The 13,686-nt window shown below is 40.6% G+C and overlaps 1 protein-coding gene across 2 annotated transcripts in view; it reads right to left on the bottom strand.

Annotated features, from left to right (window-relative positions):
• Positions 1 to 3,845: 3,845 nt before the first annotated feature.
• Positions 3,846 to 13,686, bottom strand: part of GPRIN2 (G protein regulated inducer of neurite outgrowth 2) — an 18,739-nt gene continuing 8,898 nt past the window's right edge. Inside the window, exons 1-2 of one of the 2 annotated variants that reach the window (XM_009893037.1) lie at positions 6,529 to 6,593; positions 3,846 to 5,664 (exon numbers count right to left, since the gene is read on the bottom strand). In XM_009893037.1, the coding sequence (XP_009891339.1) occupies positions 3,846 to 5,648 (1,803 nt within the window). In that variant the 5' untranslated portion in view covers positions 5,649 to 5,664; positions 6,529 to 6,593. Of the gene's footprint in view, positions 5,665 to 6,528; positions 6,594 to 13,686 lie in introns of those variants that run through there. The other variant, XM_009893038.1, reaches the window with a different exon arrangement.

Genomic DNA, 13,686 nt, shown 5'->3' with positions numbered 1-13,686 from the left:
GGGTCGAGGGCCCCCCCCACCTACCCCCCAGCCATAAGGCAACCTGTCACAAACACAACTCTAGAAAGCCCTTTCTCAGAACAAATTGACATTTTCAGGAGAAGACCAAACAAATAAATACAATGTTTTTAAAACTAACTGATATGGCATTAACCAAGCAACTACTTGGTTTTGGGGTTGGTTTTTTTTGTTTGTTTTAAAGGAGTATCAACTTAACTACTGAAGGTTTTTATTTAAAACATGGAGAGGATATCCTCTATTTCAGTATTTACCCCACAGTCAAAAGATTATCTCAAATTACAGCTGTGCAATAAAGTCAGTCAGTGACAAATGTCTGATAAGTTTTGGCCTCTCCTCCAGGAATGGTAACAGTAAATACGGTGACACATCTCCTTTGTTACTACAGCAAGATAATAATTCAGAGCGAAATGAATTATTGTAAGTCTTTTGCAGAGCTATTTCATCAGCATACTGATATCAGTATCAATGCCCTTCAATCTGTGCGCAACCACTGACCTGAGCATCTCAGCCCATTATCAATCCTGTAGCCATCAAGTCATATGAAGAGTTCAGTTCCTCTAGAGACATTAGTCAGCACCTAGAGATGATATAACATATCCAAAATACCGCATTACCAGGTGGGTGTTCCCATCTTTCAAGGGAAAGAAGGAGCACTGAGGCAAATGGGTTAAGCTCCCAGTGTGCCAGTGCAGCCCTCACCCAGGACTTGTGCGAAAGGCAGCCCTGACTTGGTGAGCTGTGAATGGTACCTGAGCATCCAGGCTGGGCAGCAGAGGCACTGTGATGCAATCCAAACTGGTTTTTGACTGGGCTTAAGAGAATAATACACCCTGGTTTCACCCTAGCTCGACAAGCATCTGTGTTCAGCATTGACCCGTTCAGTTATAAATCCAATGTAAGTTCTCCTATTTTTTTTTTTATATTTAAAAGCAGAATGTAATGGATTTGCATTTTCCTAAGTTAGAAAACATTAAAAAACAGAGACAGAGTTCTCACATTTACAAGAATAACGCGAGCTCTAATACGAAGAATACTTAATATACAACCTGATTGCATTTAAATTAAGAAAAAATATTGAACGCAAACGCAAAATGAATCCAAATTCCCTTTTTAAGAGGTATCCATGATACAAATGAAACAAGTTATTTTATCCATGTAGTTAATATTCAAAGAGTATTTTGTTTGGGGTTCCCCCCCAGTCTCTATTAATATGGCTTGTATTTTAATCCTTTCCAAAAGCATAGAAAATACTCAAACACAAACACTATTTTTGTTACCAACAACAACTCCAATTAGTGTCCTAAAGACTCACAATGCCTGTAATGAGTGAGCATCTGTTTTTCTTGATTAGCAAGTCATTGGTGTCCTTTCCCCTTGTTTGTCATTTATTTCTCTCATCCAGAAATGATAATCAGTGTTTAGCACTGTAATAGCAAATCCATACCAATGCATAAACCATAGCTAACTCACAGTAGAGCTGTATGAAATTTAAGAGTTTTCCCAGCTTTTACAGTATACAACAGGCAAAGCACTCAAGGGCCTTGGCGATATTGTTCCTGTCCCTTCTGCAAACTATTTCTTTCTGACCAGTTTGATATTGGTCCTATTTTATCATCTTCCTAGAGTCAGGGGCTTTATTTTGGAGGAATGCTTGGGACAGGGGGTGGGTGGGAAGGAGAATCAAGATTATTCCGCATGTCAAATCACCTAACAGTATGGATTACGATGCTCATGGGAGCAAGGTACAGTTGCCATTTTAAAGCTTCAGTTTAACTGTTCAAATCTTAAATTCTTCTGCACACCTGCAGACAAGTTAACAGACAACACAAGGTTTTATGCCATTGTAATGCTTAAAATTCTCTAGGTGTAATATTTGAAGAAAGGAAGAAATCAATGTTTGGTATTGTTTATGATACTCTGGCCCATAAAATAAGCCCGTATAGAAACTGTCTAGCTAAACACTAAATACCAGTGGAAGCAACTTTTAGTCACTCATTACTACTTTACTTCTAGTAAAGCTTTAATAAAAGGAACTTTTAACATCTAGGACCATTATCAAAACTTGGATGCTCTCAACTATAGAGGTACCCTGAGTAAGACGTCATATTCCAGTGGTTTCAGACTTGGTTTGCAACAAAGTCGATTTGAGTTCAGACTTTTTTGAGGCCAAAGTCCCAGGGCCTGAATGAAGCCTCCTGAACTCAAAGCGAGTTTCATGAGACCCAGCTCTGTTTAATTCCACTTTGTCCAGGAATGAAAGTTTGGTTTTGAACTACTCTACATTATGAAATTAATGCAGCACAGCGCATTCCAGCTAGCAGCTCCTATATTTAAGGATTTTCTAGCTGAAATTTCAAAAGTGTCCTAAGCACCAGGGATTCCTGTTCATATAGACGTTAGGTGAATGTTACATAGGCAGCCTGCTAACTTACTGTTTTAGAAAGCTGGGACGAAAACCAAACCAACAAAAGCACAACCCCACATAGTCAAAGAATGGGTAATTCCCCAGCAGTAAGTTCTCTGACACTGCAAGTTTTCCTTTGAGACAGAAATGAATGTCCCTCCTCTCTTCATCAAAAGATATTGCACATTCCCAGTTTCCTGAAGAATCTTAGACATTGACCAAAAGCCACATATGACACTGCAAATAATAGTCTCAGCTTCCTTGACAGACCTTTCACTGCAAACAGGCCCTGCACTACAGCTGCATTATGGTATCATAAAAGGTTTCTCACTGGGAAATTGTCTGCAAAGTTGCTTTTGAGCAAAAAGAAATCTTTAAGCTGCCCATACAACCAAGGCACTCAGAACAAATAACCTTTGTGTCTCATCAAAGTACAGCTTTAAGTCTTGCTTTCAGCAGTTGATTGACGTCAAACCAGACAGGGAACAGAAGACGAGCAAAGGTTACATGCAAACTGTCACCTGTGCTTTACGCAACAACAAAATAACCACTGTTCAGGATAGATGCACATAAAAGAATCCACTGGAAATTACTTTTAATTTAAGCAAAACAAAACTGCTTATGATTTGTAGGGTATGATAATGTGACAGACTAATCTAAACAGCTTTTGTTTCATGTCTCCAATGATCAAGCATTCGAGAAGTAATTCACATTACATGAGTCGTCTTTGGTAATACTGTACATTTGTGTTGATCACTTGGTAAACATCAGTTCTGGATATTTAGAGCATAATTCATCATAACTACAAACTACTTTGAGAGTTGCAGGAGCATCCTCCAACTGTACATCAGCTTGCAAAGAGAAGAGTTCAGACTAACAATATCAAAATTACTTCAGAGTTATGTAGCAAAAGTTACAATGCTTTGTCATATAGCATTACACTAGTTTGTCATTTTGTCTACTGTTAAGGTGGGGTTTATAGTCAGCATTATTATAAATTAACAGCAAAGTAGCTCCCAAAACAATTTAAGGGAGTAGGATTGAAAGCTAAGAATTTTGATTAAAGCATCATTTTCTAACTTTGTTTTCTAACCCTAAATTATTAAAATACAGAAAAAAATCATCATTATTTTTAAAAGATGCATCATTTAGAAAAGAAGTCTCATTCCTTACAATATCATTTAAAACTAACAGAAGAATAAAACAGTGCTACATTAAATACAGTCGGGAGCATTCAGATGGCATGATGAAGGTACAACCTTATGTCCTCTGTTATATGGCCCAGCCATGGTTTTTCCTTGCTTTGATGTGTATTTGATGGTCACTTTTCCCACTTACCCTGAAGGGCATTGTCCACATGTACTGCGTTAACACATAAGAGTCAGTGTTTATTTACACTTTAAAAGCAGCACAGCTGTGCTCACTCCACTGCAGTACTGGAACGAGCACAACAGCTCGGATATCTCAGGGAATGCATCATTGTTCTGAATGGCCTTTTTTTCCCCATTTTATCAGAAGATGGCTCGTTGTTACTTTTCCCAGCCAGCTCAGAAGGCTCTGTCTGGAATTGTTCTATTTGAATCTCGAGATGTTTTTGAATGGCTAACCCAAGGACTTCTGGATCCACAGAAGCCCCATACACTTCCCATGTCATTCCTTCGTCGTCCCATCTCACTTCACGTACTGGAGACTTGGGGTCCTCCAAGTCTTGCTCCAGATTCACCTCTGGGAACACATGCGAGTGGCCTTCTGCTGCAGCTGCTGGGCTTGTTGCCACCGATTTGCATTCCACGGTTGGAAGAGTTTGTACCTCGGCATCTCTACGCTCAAGAGCTGGTTTCAGTCCTTTGGTTAAATCATTCATAGAGGTCATAGTCCACATATCCTTAGTTGTCATTACCATGCTTGCACCTCGTGGGCTACTAAAGGCAACACAGGCAGCCTTTGCTTCTGGAGGAGTTCTCTCCTGCTGAGCGCAGTGTTGAGCATGTTGCAGTTGTTCTCCAGGAACGCTGCAGCACTTCAGGACTCTCTTGGCATCCAGGCCAGATTCACTTACTGAAGACACCAGCTTAGGATACGTCAGAATGTCTGAAGTAGAAAAGGAGTGAAAATAGCCAGGTGCTGTCTGCTCTTTTCCCGACTCGCTAACCGAGCATACCAACCGTGGAACAAGCTGTATAGATGGTATGGGCAAAGAATGGCAGTAGGCAGGGATGGTGGCATCTACTTTCATACAAGGGTCCTGCCTTATATTACAGGGCCCTGCAGAATTGTTATGAACTGTCATCACCATGGGTGAGTACGCAGAGTTTGGAATATTACCATAAGTCAGACCACCATGAATAATCCCAGTGGCTTGACTGAACATTGTCCTGTTTGAGAAACCATTTCCAGGCATGTGGGGTCCCAGAACGGCAGTGTGAAATGTTCCAGGATCTGTGTAAACAGTAGTGTTACGTGGAATACCACCACTGTCAAAGCTATTTGTGGGTACTTTTTGGTCTCTAGGTAGAACTGGAAGATGAGTCACAAGGTTTTGATAGTGAGATGTATTTTCATTTGTTTCTGATCCGTATCTCTGTGTTTGGAAAGACAGCCTAGCCACTGGTGGACCATGCCTGCAGCTAGAAGAGCTTAGGCTGGAGTGAGTAGCACTGGTTTCTATGTGAGTGACATAAGTCTGCTGTCTGCAGCTGCAAGTTAGATCTGAGTGGCTTCTCTGAAGGGCAATTCCTGGTTCTTCCATTTCACACATGTTTTGGTGGTGTACAATGCAGGCTGAAGAAACATTCTCAACAGTGCTGCTCTTTACACACATCTTAGTGTCCCCCACTTCCCAGGATGCTGGGGACTGTTCAGCGATAAGATGGTTTGTAGTCTTAGTTCTGCTCTGTGAATTGTCATCGGCTGACTGATCGCTTATGGTTTGGACCACTGATTCAAGTCCCATTATCCCAGGCTGTGAGAAGGACCATCCAAGACTCTGCACACTCCTGGCATCACTCTCATTTCCTGGAGTATGGCAGATGGTGCTACTGTGGCTTTTCTTCAGCTCCTGTTTGTTGCTTTGCCTTTCCTCCAAAGTTGATTGCCCAGTACAGGCCAGACTTGAGGAGCTCTTCGACAGGGGGTGACTGTTGACATTCAAGAGACCATGACAAGTAGAACTTAGTGTGTCCTGGTAGGAATGAGTGTGGAGCTGGTGGCTGTCAGCTGACATGGCAAAAAAGAGAAATCTGCAAGAAATGGTGGAGAAGAAAAAGAAGCAATTTAAGATGGAAATACATGCACCAGAAACTATAATCTTTGTTGACCTTCTGCCTGGGCTTCTTGCTTTTCACAGTTCACAAATACTTTTTAAAAAAGCACTATACTCTAGTCTCTGTGTACTCAGACTGGCCAGTTTCCATTGTCAGTTTCCATTAAGGATTTTTCCCTGAATTAGATTCAGGATTTATTGAAATTCTGGCTTTTTTCCATTTCATAAAACACAAAGGGAAAAAAATTCTTCTTGGTTTCTACCTTTTAACAATAATAGTCTCAACATTGCCAGTGTCATTTCCCCTGAATTTACTGTAGCCATTTTTAGGACATCCAGAGATGTCATATAACTTAAGGAAAGACAGAATTATGTTTAAACAAGATAGCTTTTTGCCACCGTGTTCATTAAGCCAACAATATTAACTGTATTGTCAAAACAAAAAACTGTTCAGTTTTTAGTTTCTTGGCATTGTCATTTCAGAAGTTATCCAGTCACCGCTGGAGCTTTCAAACATTAACAAAGCCTCCACAACTGAACAAATTCTCCCTTTTCCCCCTGCCCTTCCTAACAAGCTTCTTTGGATTTCACTTCACAAGAAGATCACTGTTTTAGTCAACTGCTTTCCCAGAGTCTACACAAGTAAACAGCAGATGTGGACAAAACTGTTTTGAGTACTTGTGGCAGAGGAGACATGACAAGAAACCCAAGGAAAAGATCTCTGATAGGCCTGTGTGGAGGCATTGCCAGTGTTCCCAGAACAAGCAGTGCTGGGCAGTATGGGGCAAAGATTCCCAGCTGGCGTATGACAGAGTCAGAGGGCTTTCTAGCTTGTGCTTACCACTGGCACAATAGGAGATGGCAGCAAAGAGGGATCCAGTGAAAGGCTGGAGGTGAAACTCCCCTAGGAACCACTGAGCTGGATGGGAAATCTGCATCTCAGCACAGAGCCTGTGAAGGGAATATGTTCAGTGCATCATTTGGGCTTCTTGTGCCAATCACCTTTGGGAACCCACAAGTTCACACTGGCTGTGGAAGGTACATACTCACTGCAGCAGAAAACAGGGTGAAAACAAAGCAAGAAGACTTCTAACTAAAGTATTGTGGTGGTTCTGTCCTTTTTCCAGTGCACTCAGTCACCCATATTGTTAGAAAAATGCTTGTTTCTGCTGGTTGGTATAGTATCCTATATGTTGTTAACATTTATGTTAGCACTTCCACATCTAAGAGTAGTTGTAATTGAAGGTTTTTAATCTAACCAGATTTAGTGATCCATTTTTGTTGATTGGATCAGATCTTCCACTGACGGACTATGTGCATTCCCTTGGTGTCACAGAGGTCTTGCAACATTTGAATAACTAAGTTACTTTAATATGCTTATATATCTATATCTATCTGCACACATAAATATATCGATTTCCTAAAAGAAGCCGTTCGGTTGAACAGAAAACTCTAGAGCATTTATTCATTGCTTCCAGGTCATGTACTACAGCGTAATTTGTTGTGCAGAAGTATAGTGGAAGCCACAAGTTCTCATTTTAGAGAGCTTTCTCCCAGATGCACTCTGTACACTCTGCCTCCCTAGCAGGACTCCTGGACAAACCTTCACAGTTTCTTGTGAACTCTATCACCAAAATAAAAATGAATGTGTGGAACAAGAAAGGTATGTACAACATACATACAGTGGACAAAAGCACTCTGTAAACGTAACAGGAAAGTTCACTCAAAACACCGAGAGACCGGTGGCTGCAAGGGCTCACATTCAAACCTCTCACACAGAATTCACACAGAATTGTTAGGGTTGGAAGGGACCTCTGGAGATCATCTAGTCCAACCCTCCTGCCAGAGCAGAGTCACCTACAGCACGTTACACAGGACAGCGTCCAGGCGGGTTTTGAATGTCTCCAGAGTGGGAGACTCCACCACCTCTCTGGGCAGCCTGTTCCAGTGCTCCACTACCCTCAAAGTAAAGAAGTTCCTTCTCATGTTAAGATGGAACTTCCTATGTTCAAGTTTATGCCCATTACCCCTCGTCCTATCACTGGGCGCCACTGAAAAAAGACTACTCCCATCCCCCTGGCATCCTCCCATTAAGTATTTGTATGTATTAATAAGATCCCCCCTCAATCTTCTTTTCTCTAGACTAAAGAGACCCAAGTCCCTCAGCCTTTCCTCATAAGAAAGGTGCTCCAGTCCCCTAATCATCTTTGTTGCCCTTTGCTGGACCCTCTCCAGCAGTTCCCTGTCTTTCTTGAACTGGGGAGCCCAGAACTGGACACAGTACTCCAGAGCTTTCTCAGTGAGAAGCTTTTAATATGTGATCCTTTTAATATGATATTTACAGGCTCAAAGAGTCATCTACCAACATAACTGATAAAGAGCATGCCTTTTGCTCCATCTACAAACCAAGAGCTCTACTGCTGATGCAGACAGCTATCAGTGCTTAGGCTTGTAATTCCATTTTCATTGTTAACTTTGGCAAGATAACAGTTCAGGTTGCAATTTTCCCATCACCTGAAATCCACTTGCATTGGCTGTTTTCCATAATAAAATTAAATTGAGCAAGACAACACTAAAAAAATAACAATATTTGCAATCACTTCTCTGAGAAGCTTCTCATTGTGGGCTCTATAGTAGGGACTTGCGATCGGCAGCAATATCCTCCAGCATTAGGGTTCGCTCAGATTTGGACTGTATGCAGAAAAAAGGCAGTTTCTCCTCCTTCACATGTGCTTGTTCAGTTGGAAGTTAAATTCCTTACAGACTCCACCTGCACCAAGTATGCTCTATATGCCACACAGCCTCTCTGGCCTGTGGGACTCCAGGCTGGTGGCATCTAAGGACAACACAAAAGCATTTTTTCTTCCAGGAATGGAATTTCAGCTTCCTGGGTTAGAGGCACTGCTGAGTGCAGCTGTAGTCAAAAGCAACCACTTCTTGCCAGGCTGGCCATCAATGTATTTCTGTGTGTTTTTCAAAAGCTTTCACTTAAATTTTACTCGACACTTTGAAGCAAGAACTGGGAAAGTGACAGTTCTAAAACACTTCACTCATCTTCTCCAGCGTGTTACCTGTCTATCCTGCAGCCGCTTACACATACGGGTATAGTCTGCCACACAGAGTTCAAAGGAGTCAATAGGATTAAACACCAGAGCATAGCTGCCTGCAAGGTGAAGACCTTACATTTAATCTCTTTAAAAGATAACACCTGCCAAGGCTCTCACACACACTGGGATGAAACAACATTTACTAATGGAATACACTCACAAATATTGAGTCTCAGGTGAAAGGAAGCTTCAAACATAGCATGTTACAGATGATACAAGGCTGTGCAAACTTTGAAGAGCTCTCTCACAAAGTTTATAAGGTTCAAATATGTATGTATACACAGATACCAAGACCTCTATTTCTTTATGTAGCATTGCTGCAGAAACCTCCGCAACTGAAAGCAGCAATGCAATTTGAGATTCATTCATCGCTTGAATGTGAAGAAACACATTCAGATGAATTAAACAGTCCAAATATATTGACATCACTGAAAACAACATCCAGTGTGATGTTTGCAATGAAAGCTACAATGAGACTCTGAAGAGATTTATTTACCCCCACCCACATAGACTCCAACTGCAGCTGAAATCAAGAGCAAACATGGGCCAGTGCTATATATGTATGACACATGTACAAACACATATATAACACTATAACCAGCAACTATCAACAGCATTTGAACATCTTTGCTCAGATACACCAGCATTCCCTCCTAGCACAATTGTAACTATTATCCTTTGACTTTTGGACCTTAAAAACAACAGGGGCAACTACCAGTCAAGTAAAACATCATCTCACCTGATATTTTAGGACATAGTTAAGGATGGGGGGAAAAAGCAGTAAAAAAAAGAAAACAAAGCTCTATTCAAACAAGATGATTCGGCTTCCCTTAGAATAAAGCACTTTCCATTGTGTTGAAATCCAAAGTTACGTTTTCCCAGACAGCCTGAACACTTCCCCATTTACAGGCCACCTATTGCTCTCTCCCTCCATTCCTTGCTCCTTTCCCCACTCTGGAAAGACCGATGAGCCCTTAGACAACCTGCACATTTTGCCCCCCTGGCAGAGGCAGGGCCCTGAGCCAGACGTGCGCACGTGGAGTTCCACATGGAGGGCGACGGCTGCAGAACAAATCAACATCTGGTAGACCTGGCCTCTCCTCACCTCTACTGCAGCCAGATGTTGCCACAGCATTTCACAGTAGCATAAGTGAGCATGCAGTTGTGCCACAAACTGCATCAGCTTCCTGGCCCTAATTTTTCCTTTTATTTTTTTTAAATGGCTTAGCTCACATCAGATCACCAATCCAGCCGCACTGATCACTAACATCAGCACAGGGAGGAAACAGAAGACCAGTCCCCTCTGCAGAAACGCAAACTTACTAGTGACATAAACCCAGAGCAAACCTGCACGCACGGTGCCCTTCTTCCTAAGGCTTTGCAAATAGCATGTGCCTCTGCAATGCTGGCACAGATTCCCCACGGTACACAAAATTTCTCACGCGTACACATACACCCCCTACAGAAGAGACACAGACCAGAGGTGCTGTACTCCCTGGGTGAGCTCAGCATGCATCCAGCTGGTGAACTGTGAGAAAGGGCAGGACGCAGACATGTCCGGATGGTTATACCAACACTTACACCAGGGAGGGGCTGGGGGCAGGTACCAAGAATGGTGTGACAAACTTTTTTTTTAAAAAGTAACCAAAAAAACCCAAAACCCAACCAAAACATGGAACCTCTCTACTATAATTTCACATTCACGCAATGCCATTGTATTTTGTGAATCAGCTAATCAGGAATGGATTACCCATGTGAAACATGGATATAAACACAGCTGATTTTTTGGGTATTTAGGGACCTGAAACAACTTTTGCACATGTTGGGTGAAGAAGACTATTTGCTTAACTTTGCTTTCTAAAAAGTAAATACATATTTATAGGAAAGTAATTTTATTCAAAAATACCTATTGTAGATTCTGAGTTGATCTGAGAGATTTTCATTTGGAAATTCAAAGGAAGTCTGCACCTGAATACACAAACAAGAAAGCATGAACTTTGAGGTAGATACCCTGCTATGAATATATAGAAAATTGTTAGAGAAGCAGAGAAAGGATTAGGATAGAAATGGAATTAACATCCACTATTTTTGGCTTAGCTTCAGATAGCTTATGAGGGGATCTAGGCTGCTTTCACTAATTCCACTGAACTACTTTAAAGCAACAAATGTGTATTTTGCTATGACTTATGATTAAAGTTGCGACCTATTTAATGCATGAGTAAATTTAGTATCAGATATTAAGTATCATGGATGTTATCGATTGAAAGATGTTCACTGGTAAATTAACTATGATTCCAAAATTCTTCAGTATTTTTATATTGCATTTTAATTACAATTTGATAACAAACAAGTGGATATGAAGTGGAATAATTCCTTACTGTCACGTCAATATGTAGAGCAAGCTTTTGTGTAATATATAAAATACCACATGAAATTTCAGTATGATTGTATGTAGTTCCTGCATTATATATTTGCTGGTGATTGCTTTCTTCCCTGCATTGGCAGGCTTCATGAGAGTGATATAAACAACACATCCACAAAACAAATCATAGTGTTTATAATGAGGATAGTAACATGGAACACAAACATAACAGGACATGTTAATAATGAAAACATTCCAGCCATGCTTGCATTTCACCCAACGAGCAAAGAAAGTACAAAAAGGCCACAGAAGTAACTCAGCTGCTGGATCCTTTATCCCAGGAACAGATTTTTTTCACTTTGAGTAGCCTTAAGCAAAAATCTGCAGCACAGCTTATCACACTGACTATGCTCTTTCGTGATCCAGTATGAATTGCTGAACAAATTAAACAATATAAATTGCAGAATTTGGGATGAGACAAAGGAATTTCATTTGAAATGTAACACTATTTACTAGAAAAATACATGCAATGCCAGAGAATTATTTCTCTAAGTTTTCCACAGTTTATTTTTGCTTTATATAACTGTGATGGTCAACCCAAAAATCAACAGAACTTGTAATAGTGATTGCAGGCTGTTTCACCCTTCTTCACTTTGCTGATCATACAATCAGAAAAAAAACAAATTTTTTCTTCATACATTTCATTTTGTGCTTTCAAACCCAGCATCTGACTTCAAAATAAGTGATAAATCAGAGCCGATTTCAGAGGTGAGAGCATTAATATGCAAGTGTGGAATTTGGAAGAGTTAGGTGATTTGATATGTACCAAAATTTTTGTATGATGACTGTTCATTTCAGGTACTGACCAGGACCCTCCAGGGCAAGCACTAGCACCTTTGGAGAATAGGGGGTTGCAAGGTCTTTGCCCAGAATTTGCTTCTTCATTTGCATCATTGTGGCCCCACTTGCATCAGCACTTGGTAACCTGTACAATAATCAACTTCATAAGACAAACACAGAATCTCTGCAACAGCACCAAGCTCCCAGGCAAACACATGTAGGTTTTATACAAGAATAGTGTGATTTTAATTAACTTATGAGATTTACTTGATTAGAAGGCTGCTATATGTAGGTTCTTAACTCTATTTGATCTTATTGCAGATACCATGGTTATAAATTTGAAAAGGCGAGAGGAGTTTATGGTTAAAATGGCAGAACTTTAATTACAACCTAAAGGGCAGCTGTCACTTAGCCATAAACACCGCTGACACCTGCCTAGGACACAAGACAGCATACACAGAAATTACCAAATTTCTGCCCAAACAACCAAGTTACCTTGGGTACCAGGCGCAACGCAGCATTTACACGCTGTGTTCTCTTCAGGCCTGGCATTTTAAGCAATGTGTCTTCCTTATCGGCATCTACAACTGAACTTCTAACATAGATGTTTACCATGGTAAAATGACAAAAAGGAATATCTTCTAATACAACATTAATTTCTTTAAGAGCTGTACTCATTTTAAAAAGGCTTATACCACCAAAATGGAAAAAATAGAGTATGGTCATGTCTAAAAATATGTCCTTGGTTGCCCACATTAAGAATTACTGGTAACTTGCACAAGAACAACCTTACACAAAGATTGATGTGCTAGTATTATGAGACCTGATGGCCTCCCCCTAACTACACTCCTCTGAAAGAAGTAGTCCATTAACAGTAATCACTAACCTCTGCTGTTGGGCGGGGGGAGTCAAACCACTTGAAAGGCACTGGCAAAACAAGATTAGCCATGGTAAAAAGCTTAGAGATTCAAGTGTCTGGGATTAGTTTTTTATGGCGTTAATTGTTTTATTTTGCAAGGTGTAAGGGAAAGGACAAAAAAATGGGAGTTAAAATAAGGGAAAAGGTATCACTCATCAGGGAACTTCAAGGACTTTCTCTAAATTCTGTAAATACAACTATATCAATGCAACTAGATTAATACAGAATCAGGTTGAGACCCCAATTACTTAACCTTTAATCCATCCTCTTCCTTTAGGCTTTCCATTTTGGAATAGCATTATAAATTAACTATGCCTTGTTCAGTTCAATCTGCTAATGCCCTCTTGTAAATATTTTGGGTCATCTTATATTTCCAAGTATCAGACAGATCTACAGGACAGACTGATCTCAGCATCTACAGATACCACCAGATGCACACAACAGACAAATGCATACAGAGTATGTGAATGAATGGGATGATTTTTTCAGTTCCGTGACACTGGAAGCACCAGTGACAGTGGCGCACATGATCACCATAATTCACTTGTAGGAAGAGAAAGAGAAGTACATCTGACAGGCTAGAAAACACAAGAGCAGAAGGGTTATGACAGTGATCAGCACAGCAAAAGCATGTGTGTTTTATGTACATATAAGCTGACTAGTCAACAACTTTTCTTTCATTTCTGTTAATTATCATGTTGCCTATCAGGCTTGGCTTGAAATTTCCAGCCCTGACTTTGTCTTTTCCCCATGTGAAGCTGAGCACACTGG

This window comes from Charadrius vociferus, unplaced genomic scaffold (assembly GCF_000708025.1).
Source record: "Charadrius vociferus isolate BGI_N301 unplaced genomic scaffold, ASM70802v2 scaffold429, whole genome shotgun sequence".
NCBI lineage: Eukaryota > Metazoa > Chordata > Aves > Charadriiformes > Charadriidae > Charadrius > Charadrius vociferus.
The sequence above is the reverse complement of the archived record's forward strand: the minus strand, read 5'-3'. Positions and strand labels throughout refer to the sequence as shown.